The sequence below is a fragment of the Coenobita brevimanus genome, chromosome 87 (assembly GCF_032717465.1).
Source record: "Coenobita brevimanus isolate Jiangsu-jjx chromosome 87, ASM3271746v2, whole genome shotgun sequence".
In the NCBI taxonomy this organism is placed as follows: Eukaryota; Metazoa; Arthropoda; class Malacostraca; order Decapoda; family Coenobitidae; genus Coenobita; species Coenobita brevimanus.
In genome coordinates, this window is record NC_137040.1 from 749,738 (window position 1) to 773,037 (window position 23,300).

At 41.1% G+C, this 23,300-nt stretch overlaps 1 protein-coding gene across 4 annotated transcripts in view; it reads left to right on the forward strand.

Annotated features, from left to right (window-relative positions):
* The first annotated feature begins 1,176 nt into the window (after positions 1-1,176).
* Positions 1,177-23,300, forward strand: part of Hsp110 (heat shock protein 70Cb) — a 34,420-nt gene continuing 12,296 nt past the window's right edge. For 2 of the 4 annotated variants that reach the window (XM_080281115.1, XM_080281112.1), the window contains exons 1-10: positions 1,177-1,445; positions 14,499-14,618; positions 15,402-15,603; positions 16,612-16,809; positions 17,932-18,063; positions 18,965-19,113; positions 19,889-20,144; positions 21,083-21,190; positions 21,529-21,678; positions 22,453-22,608. In XM_080281115.1, coding sequence (XP_080137241.1) covers positions 1,339-1,445; positions 14,499-14,618; positions 15,402-15,603; positions 16,612-16,809; positions 17,932-18,063; positions 18,965-19,113; positions 19,889-20,144; positions 21,083-21,190; positions 21,529-21,678; positions 22,453-22,608 — 1,578 coding nt within the window. In that variant the 5' untranslated portion in view covers positions 1,177-1,338. The remainder of the gene's footprint in view (positions 1,446-14,498; positions 14,619-15,401; positions 15,604-16,611; positions 16,810-17,931; positions 18,064-18,964; positions 19,114-19,888; positions 20,145-21,082; positions 21,191-21,528; positions 21,679-22,452; positions 22,609-23,300) is intronic. The other 2 variants (XM_080281116.1, XM_080281113.1) reach the window with 1 other exon arrangement.

Here is a 23,300-nt window from a genome sequence, read left to right on the forward strand (position 1 = left end):
ATACTAGCACAGTTCACTGATCGATGCTAGGGTTTGGGGAGACTCGTTTACTTTCCACATTGGTCTTGTGTTTACAAACTATCTTATTGTCCCTTGAATCTGGGCTATATTTACTAAAGGATTTCGTATTAGAGTATTATGGCTATCGCCTAATCTCTCTGGTTCTAAATGTCTATCATAAGGTGAATAACATCGTTAGAGACTGACAAGAACAGACTCGCTTGTCCTCTATAGGTACCGTACACTTCACATTCAAGCTAATGTTAATAACAAAACACGCATAGCGATAACTTCAATATGATGAACCATAAAATTTAGGCTGCGGCGAGTTGCCAGTAAAGACCATACAAAGACCCTGTGAGATCTTTGTTTTAACTGAGATAATTGTAATTCATCATCGTAAGATAGAATTAAGTAATTTATAAAAGAATGTTGAACAAACAGTTTTTAAGAAGTGCGACTCACCACCTCGCAGGCCAGTGCAGCGAGCGTGTGACTTTGGCCGCCACACTGAAAAACCCGCACTCGTCGCCTTCACCATGATAATGCAAATGGAACACTGTTCTTAGCCTGCTGTTTCTGTTTCGCTGTTGCTTATATAAGCTGAACAGTGGACCATGGCATTATATTTTAGCTACGCAGTGGACTATGGCACTATATTTAAATTCATCGGCTGATTTTAAAAGGCGCGCGGGGGGGGGGGGGTCAGGTATAATGCATAAACATCATCAGAGCCTCCCTGGGCCCCTGGTGGCGGTCACACAAACTACGTGACGCTACCCATGAGAAAGCCACTTCATATGGTATAGCTCAGTGCTCCTAGGTTGACGAGAATACGACCCAAGAAATTTTAGAGATACTATGCTGCCATTTTCGCCTCCTGCTAAATTGCTAAAGATGTGCTAAAGCCTCCCAAACTGACAAGAATAAGGTCCAGGAAGTTGTAGGAATATGATCTTAAAACTATAATCATCATCCAGACTTCATTCTCTACCAAGGATGGAGTGAGGTAGGGTCAAGAGACCAGGAAAAATAATGATAGAAGTATAATTTGAAAAACAGAGCTGAAGTGCTAAAGTTTCCTACACTATCAAGAATTCGGCCTAAGAAATTTTGTGAATATGATGGGAACTTTCATGCATGTGGTGCAATGTTCGCCCCTTTCTAGCCCGCGAGCCTAACCGGCCTCGTGCTCTAGAATTTTCGTCAGTGTGTCATGAGCAGTGCTCGGTTTGGGTTATAGTGTGCAGACTGTCACTTGTAGTCGTCTCATCGCCTCGGTGACGTGTACCCTTCATTCTTGGTATATCACTCCGGGGGGTTTCGATCTTGTTTAATATGTCCGTCATCGGTATTGACTTCGGCAACGATGGGTGTTACATCGCGGTGGCCAGACAGGGCGGCATTGAGACCATTGCCAATGATTATAGTTTACGCTCCACTCCGTAAGTACTCGAGTCCTGCCATTTCTGTTCTTTTGTATTTGATAATCTCAAAAATCATTTTTTCTCTTGAAATGAAAAGGCAGGCAATACGATCCACATCAATATATATCCCCCAGAACAAAATTCAGGCAAGTTTTTTGTGCGCGAGGTTCACGTATCCGAGTTTAATTTTTAAATAATTTAACCAGTTTTCATGGCGTATTAGTAATTTTGTATTTTCGGAATTTTTGTCGTTTATTACAGTCGGGTTTTTTATTTTCCCTTCACTAGGGGTAGGATTTACCCCGATTTCGAATGATTTCGAGATTAATTTCCACAGCAAATGATCACTTCCCTATATAGGGTTAAAGTCAAATACGAAGTAAAAAATTCGAAATCGACCGAAATACGTATTCTTTTTCTCACTTTTTTGCTAGGGGAAGGATTTGCCGGTATTTCGAATGATTTTGACTAATTTCCGCCGAAAACTTTTTTTTTTTCTAGATTAACGTAACCTGACCGAACGTAAGTTTTTTTTTTTTTTTTCTAGATTAACGTAACCTGACCGAACGTAAATAAACTTAACCCTTTACCTAAGACATATGCGAAGGAAATGTCAGACAATACTCCGTCCCCCCCCCACTAATTTACCTTATTTTCTTGTAACGATAATAATAATATGCCGTTACTGGATTTTCACCCATTATTATTACGAAGTAACATGGTGTAATAGGTTAATAGGGTGTGCTGGACGTTTCCAGGTATTCGCTCCTTTCCTGGTTGTGTATATAGTATACTTGCGTTATAAGGACCGGGGATTTAAAAGAAATATCTATATTTGTAGTGTTCTAACGAGGTAACTGGTAACACGGCGTGTGGTAAATTACCTTGTGGAAAGTAGGGGGAGAATGTTCCAGAGTGACCATGTGCAAAGCACGGGAAGTGTAACTGTCACTCGCGGGACCAGTGTTATAGTATTATAAATTGGGTGGATTGAATCCAGACGTCGCAACAGGAAAACATAATAGAACCATCAACAGGGTAGCCAGTGAAATTGACCAAGTACCTACAGTAGGTGTGAACCAGAAACACGAACACCAATATATAAATATCCACACGTGCCTGTCGCCCATTTAAATGGATGAGATAGACATTGACTCATTTTTTCTGCATATATAGCCAGGGTCTGGATGAAGGTGTTTCAAAATCAGCCTATTAGTCACACAGGAAAGGTTCTGGTATGAATTTTTTGGTCATGATCTGCCAACTTATAACGAAGTGAAGCCTTGCCCCCCCCCCCCCTGACTTTTCGGACTTGTCATTAGAATGAAGTAATGGGCACATACATGCTTGGCCCCGTCTTATCCATAAACGTGGAAAAGCTTCAAGGAACACAGAGCCATGAAGTGTCATCTTGGGATCAAAACCACAGGGTGCACAATGCAAAAATCACATACACATAGATTTTATCAATAAATGTATTCACCATCCACTCACACGATGTTGTGCTGCTGTTGGGTGTCTGCCCTTCTACTCCACCCTTCTTTCCTACAATCCTCTTCTGCCTTCCTTTCCTTCATTCTTTCCTTGTCCTGCCTACAGGTAACTTTACACTCCCTCTTCTGCCTTTCTTTCCTTCATTCTTTCCTCTTCCTTCTGCCTGTGGGTGACTCTACACTTAGTGACAAGCCAAATGGTTTCCTGTACACCAGGAAACCATTTACTATGCTGGGTGGTAACTATATAATCAGATTTTGGTGCCCGGTGGTTTAGTGGGTAATTATTGCACTCATCAGATTGAGCTGGTGAAGGTTTATATCCAAGGGGTGGTTGGGGTTGATTGCTCATGTAATGCCACTCAGGGATGAGTGAAGCTGGTCACTCTCATCTTAAATGTCGGGACCAACTGCTTAGCCCCGGGCTCTTACGCTCCTCATGAGGCAATGTAGGATTGGATGATGGATGGATGTATTCTTAGTCAGGGACTACATTTTTTTAATGTCATTATTACGTCATCCATCCCACCCTTGTAATTTTAGCCAGTGTTGCACAACCCTCCACCAAATACAAAAGACTAATATTCTGTCAACACTAAACAGAATGGCTCACCTCCACCCAACACCTCACAATCACATACATAAACACAGCCTGCCAACAGCATCACTATTGAGCCACCACCAGACATCACGAGTTCACTGAAATGTTGCCATAACCCATCCTTACAATACCAGTCTACTGTGCCAACACAAAATACCAGCCACAAACAATTCGTAGTGCTGACATTGTAGTGCAGCCCCCCTCTCCCCATCACCACCACACACACAGTCACCTTGTGCATCTCATTATCATAACCTCAGCAGCAGATCTCTGTGTGGCACTTATCTGAAGTGACTGAGTTTCCTGCGGTCCACTGGGTGAATGCGCAGATGAGTTTGTTTACAACATGAGTAAACAACAGCCTAAGTACCAGTACTGTACTGTGCTTATTGTAGACAGAAACATGTACAGGTTACAGATTTTTTAATAAAATATAAATAAATAGCTAGTTCATTCTGAAACATCAATAGGTTTGGCTGTTCTGTAATAAATCTGGCTGTAACTCTGTAGATAGACTAGACCATTCAGGAGGGTCAAGGGAGGAGGTTAGTTGGATAGAATTTTAAGAAATAATCGGTATAGGTCAAGCACTTTCAAAACATCAGTAGGCTGAAACCTTACCTTGTAATAATCATCAGATTAATTTTCTATATACACTCAAATCTTGATTTAAGAGACCTCCATTTAAGGGATTTTGGATTTAAGGGGCTTCATATTCTACCTGACAAACGGCCAGGACCATTCGAAAAGTCCGCTGTTTGAAACATTAGTATGGTATGTTTATACAGTACCTGTAAAATAATATTCATAATCATATAAATAAGTAGAATAAGTGAAACAGTCATTGCATTTCGTAATGAGATTGTCTTTATATGTGGTAAAACAATGGACATTTTCAAGTAAGGGACAAGTTGATTCCTCATTTAGCCCCTTATATCGAAGTTTTAGTGTATATCATTCTGGAAGAAGTTACTAGGCAGCTGGAGCTTTCTGGAATCAATCAGTTGACAGGAACTTGGAAACAAATTACGGGCAGTAGATTAGAACTTCCTGGCTGTTTGTGGTAGGTGGGGGCACCCATCATCCACCCACTTAGTGTAGTGGTATTGTACTCCATTTTTAGGGTACCTCTACACTGAGTGGCAAGCCAAATGATTTCCTGTAAATCAGGAAATCACTGACAGCACTGGATGGCAACCTTATAACTAATCAACACGTTCCCTGTGAGACAACAAATGAGTTGGCGAAGGGTTAGTGCCCATTCCCGGAAAACAACTAATTAAAGGTACGAACAAGAAGCCTCGGACCAGGACTGACCAACAGATTACGACTAAAGAGCAAACAAAGGACATGATACGGATTGCAACATGGAATACAAGGGGTGCAAATGATGAGGTGAAAGAGAGAAAGATTGTCCAGGTGCATGAGGGTGCAAAAGTTGATGTAGGCCTATATGGATTAACTGAAAATGGAGAGGTGAGAGTGTGAGAGAATGGGAATATGATAGTGGATGTTGGAGCAGCCCTAATGAGAGAGGGCAGTGTTTGGAAACTCCCTGCATTGTTGTTTGCAGATAATACCATACTGAGTTAAGTGAAGATGAAGGGGAGCTGCAAAGCTTAGTGAATGAGTCTGGGAGAGTGTGTAGGTTAAGAAACGGATTCTAAAGGTGAATGTAGGGAAGAGTAAAATTATAGTCTTCGAAAGAAAATTAAGTTTGGATGAAGAGGAAATGGAAAATCTGAGTGTGTTTAAGTACTTGGGTAGTGTGATGAGTAAGCATGGAAGTTTAGAGGGTGCTTGAAAGGGTACAACAAGGAAGAAAGGTTGCTGGTTCTTTGAAAGCAGTGATAAGAAACAGGGAATTGAGCATGGAAGTGAAAAAGTGACTGCATGACAGTATTGTGATACCAACTCTAACGTATGGAAGTGAAGCTTGGACCTTGTTGGAGGGACACAAGAGTGAGAGCAGTGGAAATGAGTTATTTCAGAGGGGCATGTGGAATCACATGGAGAGACAGACTGACAAATGAGGAAGTGATGGAGCATTGTGGTGTGGATGCGGATATGACAGGAATCATTAGGAGAAACAGTGAGGTGGTTTGGCCATGTGGAGAGGATAGAGAGTGAGAGACTGATGAAGAGAGTGCATGATAGTGAAGCAGAGGGGGTGAGAGGGAGGGGGAAGCCAAGGATGAAATGGAGGGATGGAATGCAGAGGCATATGAGAGGGGGGTGTGAGCTGGGAGCAGGGCAGGGAAATGGCGGGGGACGGGGCAATGTGGAGGCAATTTGTTTGTGGCCACCCTCTACGGGATTAAGGCATCTTGCAATAGATACTGTAGATAGAACTTCCTGGAACAAATCAGTAAGTTGGAGTTTCATCGAACAAATTGGTATACCAGTACTGGATGCATGAAGTCAGAAAGGCCAAACCACAGGTGGTCCCTGTTTTACGAACGGTCAGCTTACACATTTTTGACTTCACGATCTTGTACTTTCAGTAGTATTCAATAAATACATGAGATATCCAACACTTTATTATAAAATTGGCTCTGCGTAAATGATTTTGCCCAACTGTAAGCTAATGTAAATGTTCTAAGCACGTTTACAAGGCTTGGTAGGCTTGACTAGGCCATGATGTTCTGTTTGTTAGGTGTATTAAATGAAATTTCAACTTATGAAAAATTCAAAATACGTTCAGTTTCTTGGAATGAAACCCGATTGTAAGTAGGGGACCACATGTATAGAAGAAACTGGTGGACTGAAAATTCGTAGAACAAGTCAGTAGTTATTTACTGGAACAATTTAGTGCAGCTAAGAACTTTAAGAATAATAACAATGTATGTAACTTAGCTGTGGCAATACTGGAGGGGGATTATGGAGTGAAGAGGAGGAGGATATTAAAAAAGAAAAAAAATAGCAGCCATTTCCAAACTTGAGTATAAGAGATGTTTTTTAGCCCTGTATTGGTACTACACAGTTCAAAGGCAATTGTTTCATAACAGTGAATCAGAGAAGGACAAATGTTCAGTAAATTGGCACTGAGGTTGATTATGGTGGTGAATTTAGCAATGTTAGGGACTGACATATCTGTTTATCAGTCACATTACAACTTCACAGGATAATGATAATCAAATCTTAACTGAGCGGAGAACATTCATGATTTCCTGTTAAAACATAATGACAATGGTAATAGCAAGAATAAGTGAAAGAAAAAATATATACTGTATATGCCCATCTAGTGAAGGTGTTAATGATCGCTAGCAACTTGCGGACGTCACATCTAAGCTAAAGTATGTCTACAGTATCCTTAAAACTCACTGAGATTAGGTTCCTCTGGCAGTAGTAGTCATAACCAGGTTCATCTGAAATGTGAACCCAGCGGACTGCCGACTGATGTTGTCCTGCAGTCCTCCATCCTCCTTGGGATTATTGGGAAGATGAGATGTTTATGTAACTCTGCAATGGATCTTCTTGCTTGTATCAATGCCACTAAGCGAATGTGTCCATCACCTAGGCTCCTCCAACCCCTGCAGATACAGAAAAGCACAAATACCTGTACCTGTCATGAACTTGGGGACAGAGTGGCTCAGTGGTAAAGTGCCTGGCTTGAGACCAAAGGGTCGAGAGTTTGCGCCCCATCTGGATAGCTGCTTTGCTGGGAGAAGTAGCATTATCCTGTCACTTAGCAGGGCTATGTGATCTATCAAGGTCAAGCTCGAGGAATGCATTTCCCCCATATTAAAAATTCTAAATTGTACTGAACTTAAATTTACTCAGAAATAACTTGCAATTGCACAGGGAGTTTAGTGATGCAGCAGAGAGCAAACTCAAATTATCATACATGGAAAATTATATTGTAGTTGATAATTGATCTGCAGTGGATGGGAGAGCAAGGGGTGTGTGACCTGCCATGATAACGAGAGCTTTCAGGGTTACAAACCACAGGCTTGGCATTTGAAATCTGATGCTGGTAGAAAGATAGACCATTTAATTAGCCTAGGTGACTATTATATGAGAATTTTTGTCTATATGAAAATGTTATCAAACTAGTTTACATTTTCAGAAATGCTTCAGACACAAACAGGATAAACTGTAATTGATAATATATACAGTATGAACAATTGTGTGTAAATGAAATGCTTTACTGGTACTGGACTGTAGTAGTGAAATGTGGTACTGTAGAATATAAAAGAGAATTATGTAAGTATAGCATAGACACAGTACATAAATGGCTGTCCATGAGTTCAAATTCTCATGTTGTAAAATACTTCATATAGCCGAGGAAAGCATGTTTATTTACTTTAGACCAAGCAAGTAGGTTGGCAGGCATATCTGGAATTAGAAATACAATAAGAAACTAAATTTCTACCAGAGGTTTTGAAGCTGAATAAAATGATCTAGCATTAGCAGTAATAAGATTAAATACCGTACACTTCTCTGTACTGAAAGATGTACTGTACCATAATGGATTTATTTCAAACCCAGTCAGTATGAGAGATCTACAGTGGAAAAAAATAATCCAGGAAGAGTTTGATTAATAATGAAGTACAGCATGTAGTGACACTGAAGATACAAGTAAGCACTTCACACCAGCACAGTAATTGTATAATTACTATCTCCAGTACATTACTGTTCAGTTTACAAACTTGAGGGCAGTAGATACAGTCTTCAGTAACCTGTTAGAGGTCATTCCTAAGTTGAGTAATATATTCTATGTTAGAAAGAACAAAACAATAATTGGAAAGAAGGGGTCAAGGAACAAAAACTGAAGTTATAGCAGAGATAACAAGCCACTGGTAACCTGGTCATGTCTGCTGAGTGTTGGGATAAGAAATACTGTGTGGAGGTTGAGGTGATGCTAAATATGTTGTATATGGTATGTTAATATCAGGATGTTTAGGTGTTTGAGTAGTTTGACCCATATACTGTAGAGCAGTGGGTGGTGTCACTGACAGATTATACAAATGTCCTCCACTCAATGAAAGGAGGATGGTGGACTGGAGGAAGATACTTTTCCCTTGCAGTCCACCAGGATCAAGTTTGGTTGAGCCTGGGACCACAACAGTGCAGGTTGGGGGGGGGGAGGTTAGATACATGTATGAACCCCTTCAGTCATGCGATGGGATTTTTATTCCATTCATTCATGATATTACCATGTGATTTATGCCCCCTCACCCCAGGGGGTGGGTTTTATGAACCGAGGTTCATCTTGACTGTGAACCTGATAGACTGCAGGCTTTTGTCCTTCTGCAGTCCAACACCCTCCTTTTGGGTGACAGGAAGGTAGCTGAGGGATATTTGTATGCCCAGTTATATTGATATCAGCATGAAGGCATCCCTCTCGAAAGGTTAGATGTACCGGTAGCCTTCAAACCCCTCACTATAAGAGGTTTGTTCCCAGTTGCTTTAGATTATCTTGTTTGGTACCTGAAGAAATTTGAAAAATGTCACCCTTCCATTGGAGTGTTTAATTAAGAGAGTAACGTGGTTGGAAGTGGGTTATTATGGAAATGAAGGGACAAGGGTAGCAGTATATCCCGTATTAGGAAGTATGGTATGTCGTGGGAGGAGGGGCCGTTATAAAGCCACAAGTGTATGGAAGTTATGTAGATGATGATCCTCACAGGATGTGGCATCAGAAAGTAGGTAATTTATCATATCGTAGTTAGTAGCTACTGTAGTTGATAGATAAAGTTAAGAATATTTCCCTATCCACTCTTAGTCAGCCTGTGTAGTCCCTGTGTGAATATTAATTCAGTCCGTAGTGTTGAATCACAGTATGCTATAGTGTACCAGATTGATCTTTGTACTGTGTACTGTACAGTATTATGAATTACTGTTTTAAACATGCCATTTGCCAACCACACAGTCTATCAGAATGGTTGTTACTTTGCTGACTAACGTAGTTATCAGCAGTACCTAGCCTAGGTTAGGAATGGGCGGAACAGGTGATGTAATGGTGGTGGTGTGGCTGGGTGAGCGAGCATATCTTATTGATGGATTGAAGTTTTAAGTAAATAATTAACCTTTGAACAACAACAGAGTTTCTCCTATATCATGCATAATGTAACATGACTGCTTGCTGTATTGCCCCAGGACCGTACCAAGTGTCCTCATAGATCTGCATCAGGTCTACGTCATCTCCTTGAACAATGAAAAGCATTGTGTTGTGGTTTCTATCTAGGTCATGCAATATCCGGGATCCAGGCCTGCAGTGTTTTAGAACAGTTTTGGTGACGGTAAATTGTGATACTAACCTCTGAAATGATGACCGAGGTTGTTTTGGAATGTAGGCTACTAAACTACCCAGCTACATCCGTATACAGTATAGCGAACGTATGACTACCTGTAGATGCGACTAGTCTTTCTTGATTTTCTCGTACAACACTTAAAATTCAGTAAGCCACCTGGTGTGTGCTGAAGTATAGCCACTGGGAAACCTGAAAGAATGAATGCCTTCGCTTTTCGGTCAGAATAGCTCAGGTATTTTCTTACCGACAAATGCAGTACCGGTACGTTAACTGTGCGTAGACGTGCTTATCCTTCAGATTGAACTAAAAGTGTTCCCTGAAAGACGTCCAGAATTCCAAGTTCATTAATAAGATTCAGGTTGAGGGGAGTGAGCGTGTGGGAGAAGCTAAGGATCTCGCACTCGTTAGCCAAACAAGGTAGAAGGTAGGAGAGAGAGGCTGGTTGTGACGTCACCCTGAAGTTGCTGACTAACGCACCATTTCCTTATCAGTTTGACAGAACGCTTGCCGCCAGCTCGCTAAACAGTTTTATCTGATATTATATACCGTAGCTAATTTCTCTCTCTCTCTCTCTCTCTCTCTCTCTCTCTCTCTCTCTCTCTCTCTCTCTCTCTCTCGTGCATCCATATTTGGAAATGTTACCATGTATTTCGTGATCACTGCATAATTTTATTATTATTATTATTTTTTTTTTTTTACTGTGCAGGAGCTCTTTGCATCGTTTTTCCGTGTTGCTTATTATTACCGCAAGAGAACGCATGACAGTCCATAGCTTTTCTCACTTTAAATTACTGTTTGGCAGCATCTTACAGTGCTTTGCTGTACCATATGAGAGCAAGGCGATACTGGTGATATAATAATTTTCATAAACTAGGGCGAATTTTTTGTAGTGTTTTCTTAATGCACTGTAGGCTTTATGGCTGGATGCACTTTCCAAACGTATTTCTGCTTTTCATATGCCATAATTGGTAGCGCACACACTGCTAAATGTGCTGTTACATTCACACGGTGTAATTATAGGTATTACAGTATACCTAATTAGTATATAGTGTTTCCAGTGGGCAATATGTCGAAATGTGCGTTTTTTGCGGGTTATATTTTATGACATCCCCACTTTGGAATGTCATAAAGGGTACCATAACTTGTATGTCAGGAAGTGACAATATTACATGTTTAGATGTTTTCATCATTGGAATATTCGTTGTATATTGACATGTCTGTATTTTTGGTATTATGGTACTGGTGTCAGTGTCCGTGGTGGTGAAGGTTATCAGATGTTAGTGTGGGTTGTGTGCAGTCTGTTCTCAGGGTGGAGTCAAAAATGTGCTTTCGTGTAGGTGGAGAGAGAGGGCGGGGGGGCTCTTTTCATTTTTTTTTTTTTTTTTCGTTAGGTGTAAGTGCTATGGAGGTGAGGCTACACTTTCATGTCTCAGAATTTCATGTGTATTGGTGGAGAAGGATGAGAAAGGTTAGGTGGAGAAAGCTGTTAGTTGGGTGATGTGACGCCATATGGCGGGGTGTTTGGTATCTGTCCTGTATGTTGTGTTCAGACCAGCATTTTTTACGCCAGTCCGGTGACAATTAATGCAACTAAAACATTATTTAAGTTTGGAAGATACAGTAATTTAGAATGAGTTACTGAAGGCCATAGCTAACCTTGCCATGTCGGAGATCCCAAGAAATCTTGTGAAGGCAGCAAGACTAAATTAGACGTCACCGGATTGAAGTTCATTCACCTTCACCTGGCGGAGAATTTTGTCCTCGTAGCAAATTGGCTAATTCTGTCCTTCGGCACTTTTTCGTTATTAGCGCCCTAGTTACTCTTTTTGTTACCGGTATAGCATTCAATATGTAAAGATCAGTTTTACGGCTAGTGTAAATGAACAAAGTAAAAATACGTCATCGTAGTGAAGGAGTGAAGCTCGTGTCACTACCGACATGTTTGTTTTCCGTGATTTATTGGGAAAATATTGTGCCAGGGGGAAGTATAAGCTATAATTATGACACGTAGGTTTGCGCTCTAATAATAGCTTTAAGTTGATAAAAGTTAAAAATTGATTGCTGAAAAATGAAAATAGTAGGTTAGTCCCTCATGAATAGCCAGTGAATCATCAGTGTAAAGTTGCCACATTTCACTTTTAACACGATGCCTGCGGAAGATTGCCCTTCGTATGGGTGGTATTTATAGTACCGTATCGTTATACAGTTCATGAAATTTACCTTGTGTATGTATATGTTTAAGATAACTGTTGCAGTCGTACGGTACAGTATCTCTTAACGGTAAATGTGTGACCACTGGTACCAGGCAGAGAGATTGAGTAGCTATTCTCAGTGATACTTTGAGGTTCACCCCTTCAGCTGCAGAGGTTTATAACATGACAGGATCCAGGAACACTGATAAATGTATATTACTATTTCTATTTCAGTGACGACTAAAACCGTACAAAGGATATCAGTCCAGTGACGTCATTGTCGAAAGTTCTGTGGGTACAGACGCACGGGTCAACGAAAACCAGTGAATTATATAATAAGTTTAGGTGCATACTGGGTTGTAATGAATGTTCTGGAGGACTAAGTCACGTGACGGTAAGCTTAGTTATTGAGTATTATGCCCACGGTTGTAACTTTTTTTTTTTTTTTTTTCAAGCCCTGAAAATATTTCATGATACCGGTGACTCGATTTTTTTTTTTTTTTTTTTTTTTAACGAAATTCTTGTCGACAATCCGACGTAGTCACCAATACGCTTTCGGCAGATATGTTGACAGTATTTTCACGCGTATTCCTCATAAAGCTTAATTTCTCATATATATATATATATATATATATTTGGAAAAAGTGAATATTGGTTGAGACAAGATTGGGAGTAAAGGAATGAATATTAGTAAGAAGCTTGTAGCAGTGCGTTACGATAAGGTTTCCTAACTACTGCTTAGGCTGTTTGTTTCGTTTCGTTTCGTTTCGTTTTTAAAGGCTCCAACATGCTTGCATGTGTCGGCCTTGGTCACCTAATGGCGGCTCTCCACGCTGCACGATCCATTGCAGCCTCCCTGTTCAGTCCCTTAACCCTAAGGTCACTCTTAATGACCTCGTCCCATGTCTTTCTCGGTCTACCCGTCATAACCCCACCCCCAATATTAACACTTCTCACCTTCCTCACCCAATTATCATCCCCAATCCTCTCCACATGTCCAAACCATCTCAATCTACCTCTCCTCATCACAACACCAATACACTCCAGTCCCATCCTACCTCGCAACTCTTCCATTGTAAACCCAGCCCCTCCAGGCCTTGGATGCAGGACTCACTGCACATTCACCTAATCATTGTCATTTCTGTACGTCTGAGCCGGCGAATATCTTCCTCCTTCACTGACCAGGTCTCACTACCATACAGCATTACACTCCTAACACATGCTGCATACAAAGACCCCTTAGCACGCAGGGAGAGCCCTCTCAATGTCAGGAGAGGCAAGAGCTCCCTGAACTTCTTCCAACCACTTCTCACCCTAGCCACAGAGCTAGCTCCAGCCCCACCTCCAGCACACAACATGTCTCCTAAATAACAAAACTCTTCCACACACTCAAGAGATTCACCAGCAAGTTCAATCCTTTCACATCTGACAGTCTCCACCTGCACACCCCGGCACGCCGTACCGGGTACGCATAAAATCAGCATTATCTCGCAGTCTACCTCTGATACCACTACATCTCTTACGCACACATTTATCACACACAGCGCACAAGATGGAATTACTTCCCACGCCCTTGTGGCAAACTGCACATGGCCACTATCCCTCGTCTTTGACAGTACCGCCACCAACCCTAGATATCATCACTTTTGTTTTATCTGCATTTACCCTTAAACCCTTTTGCCCCATACCATCTCTCCACTTCCTGAACCTTTCCTCCACCTCCCTTTCGTTCTCTGCAATCAACACCAAATCATCAGCATCCAACAACTCCCACAGGAGTCCGTTTCTAAAGTCACGTGAAAAGGCTTCAAGTACCATGATAAACAACATGGGACTCAAGACTGACCCCTGATGCACACCAACATTCACGGAAAACTCATCATTCAAATCTCCATTCACTCTTACCTGGGTGTGAGCACCCACATACATGGCCATAACCACCTTAACCAGCCACTCCTCCAAGCCAAGCTTTCTCATTGCCTACTTCACCACCTCTCTAGGGACTCTGTCAAAGGCCTTTTCCAAATCAACAAAGACAAAATAAAGATCCCTTCTCCTACCAATATATTTTTTCTGAAGCTGTCGAACAATGAATTTGGCATCAGTGGTCCCCCTACCTGGCATAAACCCAAACTGCATCTCATCAATATTCACTCTTTCTCTAATCATACCTTGTATTAAGATGAAAAGTTCCTGACATTAACATACCGATCCCAACGTCATTCATACCCAAGAATGGGATGAGGCAGGGTTCTTAAAGGAAGGGAGAAAACACTGTTGAGGAGATTTAATCAGGATCCTGTCCAGTGAAATGGGCCACTCGTTCATTGGCTCACCATTGAAGCCATTTCATTATTTCAGTCATGCTCACCCTCATGCATTTGGCAACGAACTACATAACATACCAAAATATGTAGGCTACTGTATTAAATACAGTAGTAGAAGGTTTGCTTTAATCACATATACCAGAATTTTTACTGAATAGTGAAATAGAAGGCCCATTTGAATCGCTTATTTTTTTTTTTTAGATCATGTATTGCCTTTGGGGAGAAGAACCGCATCCTTGGTGTGGCGGCCAAGAATCAGATGACCACCAATATGAAAAACACAGTGCACAGCTTCAAGAGGTTCATAGGACGTCAGTACAAGTAAGGAAGCACTTAGGCAGCCTACTTATGTTTGGCAAGATATATATTTATCCCCAGAACCATTCACTGCCTTACTTCCTTACCCCCCCATTGTACTTTATATTTTTATTTTTTTACCCTTCTAACCATCCAACGCCAGCTTCCTCACCCCCCCCCCCTTGTAATTTTTACCTCTCTGACCATCCAATGCCTTGCTTCCTCATCCCCCCCCCCTCTTGTAGTTTTTACCTCTGACCATCCAGTGCCTTGTTTCCTCAGCCCCCCACCCTTGTAGTTTTTACTTCTCAGACCATCCAATGCCATGCTTCTTCAGTGCATGTATGTGTATATGTGCATGTGTGTGTACCATAAATATATATATATATATATATATATATATACCAGTTTATGAAGGTCATGGGTGACTGGAGTGGGGGGTAAGGGGGGGTAGTTGCCCTCCCTTGGAATTCTACAGCTTCAGTTCTTGTTCAAGGATGATTCAGTGATTTGAGTCAATTCATGCATTGTCACAATGCATTTGATGTAAGTCATGTAAGTGTATGCCTATGCCTATTTGGAGTGTGTGTATTTTGATATAACTGCACATATACAGTATGTATAATTAATTCCCCCCCCCCACCCTTACAAAAAATCCTGTGGACGCCCCTGCATAAGGTAGATGTAAAATCCTTCCTAACTCTGTCCTTAGGTGGTAAAAGAGATCTGGATGATGATGATGATGATGATGATGATAATATGGGTTAATGTCTTTGCACCACATGTTAATAACCATCCAATTTACAGAGATCCTCGGACTCAAGCCGAATTACCATCATTGACATTCCGGACGGTTGAAATGCCAGATCGTGGAACAGGAATTGTAGTGCGATATCTGGGAGAGGAACAGACCTTCTCTACCATCCAGATCACGGCTATGCTCTTTACCAAGCTCAAGCATACGGCAGAGCAGGCGCTTGGTATTAAAGTCAATGATGTCGTCATAGGGGTAAGCTTGCACAGGAATCTCTAGTTTTACTCCAGAGTTGTCTCCACAAGTGTGTGTATATATAGTAGCAGCCGTGGCTCAGTGGGTTAGAGCGCTCCGCTCTGACCGAAGGGTCGGAGGATCGAATCCACCCAAGGGTCATTGGTAGACATCAGGAAGGGCATCCGGTCATAAAATGCTACACGCTCCAAACCAAAGTCCTCTACCCAGGGGCAACGCCTTAGCCCTTATCCAAAAAAGGGGTACCTGGCGTAAAACTCACTTATATATATATATATATATATATATATATATATATGTATATATATATATGTTATCATCAGTGAGATGACTTGTTGATCTATGGCAAGGGAAGAAAGGTTGCGGGTTCACTGAGTGATGATAATAGGAAACTAAACATGAAAATAAAAATACCACAACATGACAGTATTGTGATCACTCGATATATCACGGAGTGCGGTAGCACCCCATAAGTAGGAATGGTGCAGGTTCAGAGTGGCATCCTCCAATGGGGTATAGGAGCATTTGTGAGAAAATGGTCGCAAAGCTTAGTTCAAAGTTTTTGATCTAAAAGACCTTTGTTGTTCAGGTGCAACACTAGTTGCAAAGTCTTGCTAGCCTTCGTAGGAGTTGCAGAATCAAACCACAAAAATATCAGTTTTGTTTTCTTCCTTCCTTTCTTCTTCATCAGTCATAACTCAAAAACAGAAAGGCATACGTGAGTGTACTATACACCAAAATGCTTCTTGTCTGGTGTAAGTGTTTCATTTCATGTTTAGAAAAGTATTCAGGCTACTGTTCGCAAGTTACAGCCTGAAAACTGCATTGTGGTCACCTGTAAGTACGCCATTTTGTGTAATTTTGGTTAACTACAGCTTGTCCAATGTAACAGAGCCTTTGGCTCTGCTACATTGGATAATTACGGGATTACTGTACACAAACACTGAGCTAACTTTAGTTTTTCACTCACTGATCATTATTCCTCCTGTCTTCATTTCTCATCACCAGGTCCCATGTTACTTCACTGATGCAGAGAGGCGTGCAATGCTGGATGCTGCAGCCACAGCAGGGCTCAATGTTCTAAGGTTGTTCAATGAAACCACAGCAACAGCACTGGCGTACGGCATTTATAAACAAGACCTCCCTGGACCAGAGGAGAAACCTAGGAATGTTGTGTTTGTGGACTGTGGCAGTGCAAGTCTCCAGGTATGTTGTGGTGGACAGGGTTTAAAGGTACAGTAAAACCTCGATATAACGGACTTCAATAGACCGGAATTCGCTTTTATCGAACTCGAGGAGCTACCAGACTAATTTCCTATATATTGGAAAAAGTCCAATAAAGCCAGAAGCAGTCCAGAGTATCTGACCACTTCAACTATGTTCACCATAAAGACATGTTTATCAGTGTACAGTAGAGAATTATTATACACATTATACCATTTCATTAATGTAGTGAAGTTATAACACAGTACAGTACTGCAGTGGTAGTCAAAACAGTTTAAAAACCATTCATGCGATCCTTACTAATGTCTGATATATCGGAAAAAGTCCAGAATAGTAGGGGGAAGTCCAGATGTCGCTTTTATCAGAATTTCGTATTTTTAGGAATGGTTTTGGCCCCAATTAGTCAGTTATAGTGAGGTCTAACTGTATTGGATTTTGTTGATGCAAGTGGTGAGTAATTATGATCGTCCATGAGAGGTATACCAGGAGAGTGGTGTGGAGTCAAAAGCCCAGTAGCTTGCCTTGTGCTACACACGTACCTAGGGACATGATCACATTTATCTAAAGTCCTACAGCAAATAAATGTGCCTGAAACTGGCAAGAGCAATAGAAAAAAGTAGTCATCATCATAAAGGGATTAATATAGCTATGTATTTTATGCAGGATATCTACATTTGCTTTATACATTATAAGAGGAAAGTCTCTTAGTGTTAATAGCCTACATTGCATGTGATGGTAGGTTTATTGAAGTTTGAGAGGAAACATAACTGACTGGCTGATGTATATGAAGTACATCTGTAAATGAAAATACTAAAATGGTTTGGCGTGTGAGATAGAGCCATGATTCTGGAGGCTGAAGTGGTTTGAGAATGATTGTCAGGCATATTGAAATGGGTTTGCTGTAGCTGTGTAAGGCATATTTAAATGGATTTGCCGTTTGATAGGTGTCCCATTTTCATACAATTTCTTTGTGTGTGTCTGGATCCCAACTCATCCCATCCCAAGTCTGAATAGGGGAAAAGATTAAATTGATGGTATATAATTAATCAGTACATCTCAAGGAGCATTTGTTTGTTTTTTTTTGTTTTTTTTTCCTTTACACAGGTAGCAGCAGCAGCATTCAACAAAGGGAAGCTTAAGATGCTGGCCACCTCTGCTGACCCCAACCTAGGTGGCCGAGATTTTGATCGCGTATTGGCTAGTTACTTTGCCAGTGACTTCAAGACTAGGTATAAGGTAAATTTTTCTTTTAGTCTTTTGTATATTGACTGACAGATAATGTGAAGAACATTTAAAAAAAAAAAAAAAAAAGTGGATGATTATGCCTTTGAGCATTGTGAGGTGAAGTCTGGATTCTCAGGGTTTGAATGATGAGTGAAAGGGTATGTGATCCATTTCACTGAGCATGCTTTTGATTAGTTCGCTCAATATCATCCATAAATTAAAAGGAAAAAGAGGTTGGGATGGTAGTAGTGATATGTGGATAAGCTTTGAATCACAAGAATTGGGTATTATGATCCATCAGTATAAGCCATACTGCACCAGTTCATATAATGCAGTAATAATTGCACTTTTGCCAGCTGTGTATTTCAGTGAGCTGTATATAATTCGTTTCATTTTTAAAGGCTTCAACATGCTTGCATGCGTCGGCCTTGGTCACCTAATGGTGGCCCTTCATGCTGCAAGATCCATTGCAGCCTCCCTGTTCAGTCCCTTAACCCTGAGGTCACACTTAATGACCTCGTCCCATGTCTTTCTCGGTCTACCCCTCATAACCCCACCCCCAATATTAACACTTCTCACCTTTGTCACCCAGTTATCATTCCCCATCCTCTCCACATGTCCAAACCATCTCAATCTACCTCTCCTCATCACAACACCAATACACTCCAGTCCCATCCTTCCTCTCAACTCTTCCATCATAAACCCAGTCCCCCCCCAGACCTTGCACGCAGGGACGCACTACACATCTACCTAATCATTTCTGTACGTCTGAGCCTGCAAATATCCTCCTCCTTTACTGCCCAGGTCTCACTACCATACAGCATTACACTCCTAACACATGCTGCATACAAAGACCTAAAGAAAAAAAGGTCAGGATGATGATGATGATGATGATGATTCTTTTGCTTTACAGATAGATGCAACATCCAATCCTCGGGCATGGGTGCGTCTTTGTGCAGAGGTGGAGAAACTCAAAAAACAAATGTCTGCCAATTCAACAGATTTACCTATCAATATTGAGTGCTTTATGGATGATAAGGATGTTAGTGGCAAGTGTAACAGGTGAGCTGGATTATTTCTGTGTTTTAGAGATAATTAATTTATACCGTACATTAAGCTCTTCACACCCCCAAATTATTTAAGTCAGCTACAATAAGCCCTCATTTTTCATGGCAGTTACGGTACATGAACACTCATGGTAAACAAGTTTCCACAGTGTTATGAAATTTTGAAACCCTTAAATGGGAGTTCCTAGTCACAATCCTAAAATACTCCTTAGCTAAGTGTATTTTGTGATGGTTCACTTCATCATCATCATCTAATCCTCTGTTGCCTCACGAGGAGCTTAGGAGCCTGGGGCTGGGTAAGTTGGTCCTGATATTTATGATGAGAGTGACCAGCCTCACTCATCCCTGAGTGGCATTACCTGAGCAATACACCCCAACCACCCCTTGGATATAAACCTGCACTAGCACAATCCAATTGGAGCTCCATAATTACCCACTAAACCACCAGGTGCCATAATATGGTTATATGGTTACCACCCAGCACAGTAAATGGTTTCCTGGTGTACGGGAAACCATTTGACTTGTCACTCAATGTAGAGTCACCCATAGACAGAAGGAAAGAAAGGATTCCCCTCAAAAAAGCAAAGCTGGTAGAGTTGAATATCATGAAAGGTGAGGGCTTACTGTATATCTGGTATGTACCGAGTATGCAGTGAAGGCAGGACCATGTTTGATTTTTAGGTACGGTATACATGAGGCAAGATTTAACACAAGTAGAATCAGTTTGAATGCAGTTTGTAAAATACATACCTTATAACTCATGCGGCCAGGGTGACTTTTGAGGAACTAGCTGCAAGTTTGCTAAACCGTGTGGAGAAGATTCTGCAGAGCTGCCTGGCTGACTCTCACCTTAAGCTTGACGACATTGCTGCGGTGGAAATCGTCGGTGGTTCAACGCGCATCCCTGCAATAAAACACTGGATTGAGAAGGTGTTCCACAAGTCCCCCTCCACCACACTCAACCAGGATGAAGCTGTGGCACGTGGTTGCGCCTTACAGTGTGCTATGCTGTCACCGGCCTTTAAGGTACTGCCTTTGCCCTTCCTTGCTACAATACCAGTGCAAAATGCAACTTGCTAACAATCTAACCTGCCCTCAATGTAATTCAGACCCTCATACCACAACACACATACTCACTGCATGCACTTCACTAGAGCAAAACAGTCCTTCAGTGTAACATAACAAAAATTCTCAGATCACCTGATTAAAGTAGCCAGTGACAGCCCTGAGTATTTCACCCTTCCTGAAGCACAGGTAGCTAAATGTATAAAAATACCTACAGTATAGTAGAGTACATTAATGTGAAATGTGTACATTGAATTTAAATCCATCTATCCATCATCCAGTCCAGTGTTGCCTCATCGGGAGTGTAGGGGCATGGGGCTAGGCTGCTTATTTCAGATAGTGAAGGCAAGAGTAACCAGATGCTCTTCCCAGAGCAGCATTACATACTGTAAGCTGTCACCCTCAGCCATCTCCTGGAAGTAGGGCCTTTTGACTGGTAGACAAGCTATCTAAATAATTGTATAATGGCAATGGGGTAATGTACCATATCAGTGCACAGCATGAAATCCCACTCTTGGTCACTGCTTTTATCAGAGATACTATCCCATGGAGGTAACAGTATTTGGGTACGACAGAGGAATTGTATTTCACCCACGAGATAAAATACTGACTTAGAAGCACTTTTCATCCTCTGATGCATCATAAACAGAATGGTAATTATGCACTCACCATTCCAAGCATGTCTATTATTATTTTTAGTTTTTATGTATTTTTTTTTCCGTGTGGATGTGTTATGAGTCATCATAATTTATTCAGGCTGCTGGTAGTTTTGTTAGACTGTTTTATAATTTTTCAGGAGTATGGTCTAACTGGGTTCCTTATTCTTCAGTGGAGTAATAATAGATTAGCTGTTGCCATTTCCATATAGAGACTGATATAGACATATTTTGTTGTTTAAGGTGCGCGAGTTCTGCGTGTCTGACGTGCAGCCATACAACATCCGCCTTGTATGGCAGGATGAATCTGGTCAAGAGGGTGACATGGAGGTCTTTCCAAAGAATCATCAGGTATGTCAACTTGGAATGCAAACAGGAACATACTCAAATGGGCTAACTAGCCGTAAGAACTCGGGAAAGAGAGAAAAGTCTCATTCATATAAACCAGTTGCTTCTGCTAACATTTTTGTGCCTGATTCATGTTCCCTCCCAGTAAATGGTAATTCTTTTCCTATATGCACAGATTGTAAAGTTAATATGGTTGGAATACCAAAGATTTACCTTATCTTGCAGGTGCTGAATTATACCTAAATCATTGTACACAAGGATTTCATGTTTGAGATGTATTGTGTTTGAAATGGTTTGCATCTCTTGTTCCATTATTATCCTATAACTATTTCTTTGAACAGATTCCTTTCTCAAAGATGCTGACGTTCTTCCGACGTGAGCCCTTTACACTTCAGGCTCAGTATGCTGCTCCTTCACCTTTCCCAGATCCTATCATTGGACACTACACTATTGATAATGTTACACCCAGCCCTGAGGGAGAGAGTCAGAAGGTTAGTACGGAAAATATGTTGTGCACAGCTGTAGCCTTATATTCCATAGGACTGTATATCTTTTAAATCATGTGCTAAGTTGAGTTATCAGAGGTATGCACTGAATGTAAATGCATGAAGTTCGTGTGAAATGGGTCATTAAGATATTACTGTTCTCTAATCAGTATTATCCATCTGAGCATTAGTAGAGTACCCCTGGCCTTTCTGGCTGAGTAGACCTGTGAACTGCAGGAAAGCAATTGCCCCTGCAGAGCCATCCCATACAGTGAACTGCTGTTCTCTCCCAGTGGACAGTATCTCACCACAGTGAGATACTGGAGAAGAGAGTGGAGTTGGGTTCCTGGATTGATATTGCATTGTACCATAATAGGTCCCAAATCACTATCATTTGTTGTATGGTTACTATAGCATGTAAACAGTTTCTTGGGTTACAAGAAACTGTTTTGGCTTGTCATTCAGTGTAGTCATCTAAAGGTAGCTGTACACTGAGTGAGTGGATGATGGGCGTCCCCACTCACCATTTAGTGGAGTTGTTGCTGTTGTTATTGCCCCAGGATCATCTGGACTTGAATCCGAGGGACTGATGATTGATGTTGCCCATCTCCTGCAGTCCACCAACCTCTTTTCAGAGAACAGAGGGAGTTGAGGAATATACAGTTGGGCAAATTTATGCCACCACATGAAGGCATCCTTCTCCAGCATGTTGGGGAGGAGTAATGAACCATTTCATTCTCTATCGTTGTGCATCCATGTAATGCTTGGTATTTGTGACAGGTAAAGGTAAAGGTGCGAGTCAACATTCATGGGCTGTTCACCGTTGCTTCAGCTACACTAACGGAGAAAAAAGAGACTGTGGAGGAAACACCAGACACCATGGAGACTGAGGACAAGCCGGAGAAGGTGAGCAGGAAGAAGAGAGGGAAAGGGAAGGTGAGTGGGACAGAGGATAATAAGAGGGATGGGAATTGCTTGCAAAACTGCAGTTTATCACTATTGGTGATGACTCAAAATTATCACTAAAAAAAAAAAAAATTTGGTGACCCTTGATGACTACTAAAAATTGTCAGTCACAAAATTTTGAGGTGACCCAATACGTGTAATGATTTTAAATAATTTTTGATAATGAATGTCAGTGTTTGGTTTAATTCAGTTTCATTTTGTCATTTTCTGAATAAGCTACTGCGTTTTTGCACTTATTTTCTTTACTAGCATAAGTTCAGGTTCCTCTAAGTTAAGCTGTCATTGTTTTGCTTATTGTGATTTGTATTCAGTTTAGCAGTTACAGTAGAGCCTTTAAAATTTACATATTTGTGACTCACAAATTCACATGTATTTGGAATGAGTACTTGAAACACACACTATGTTAAAAGCTAGAGCTTTTTCTGTAACTAAAGGTGTCAGTACAGTGACTTATTCTGATACCTTTATTCACTCAACCTTTCTTCATGGTCGAGAAGCAGAAATCACACTAACTTATTAGTATAACTTTGAAAGAATTTTGTTATACGTTGATCAGTGAGCGTAAATCATGTTATTAAATGTCAGATTAGTATTAAAAATGTCAGTGTTTGTGAAATATTGATCTGTCTATAGCCAGATGCCTCAATCCTGGTAGGGGTGGC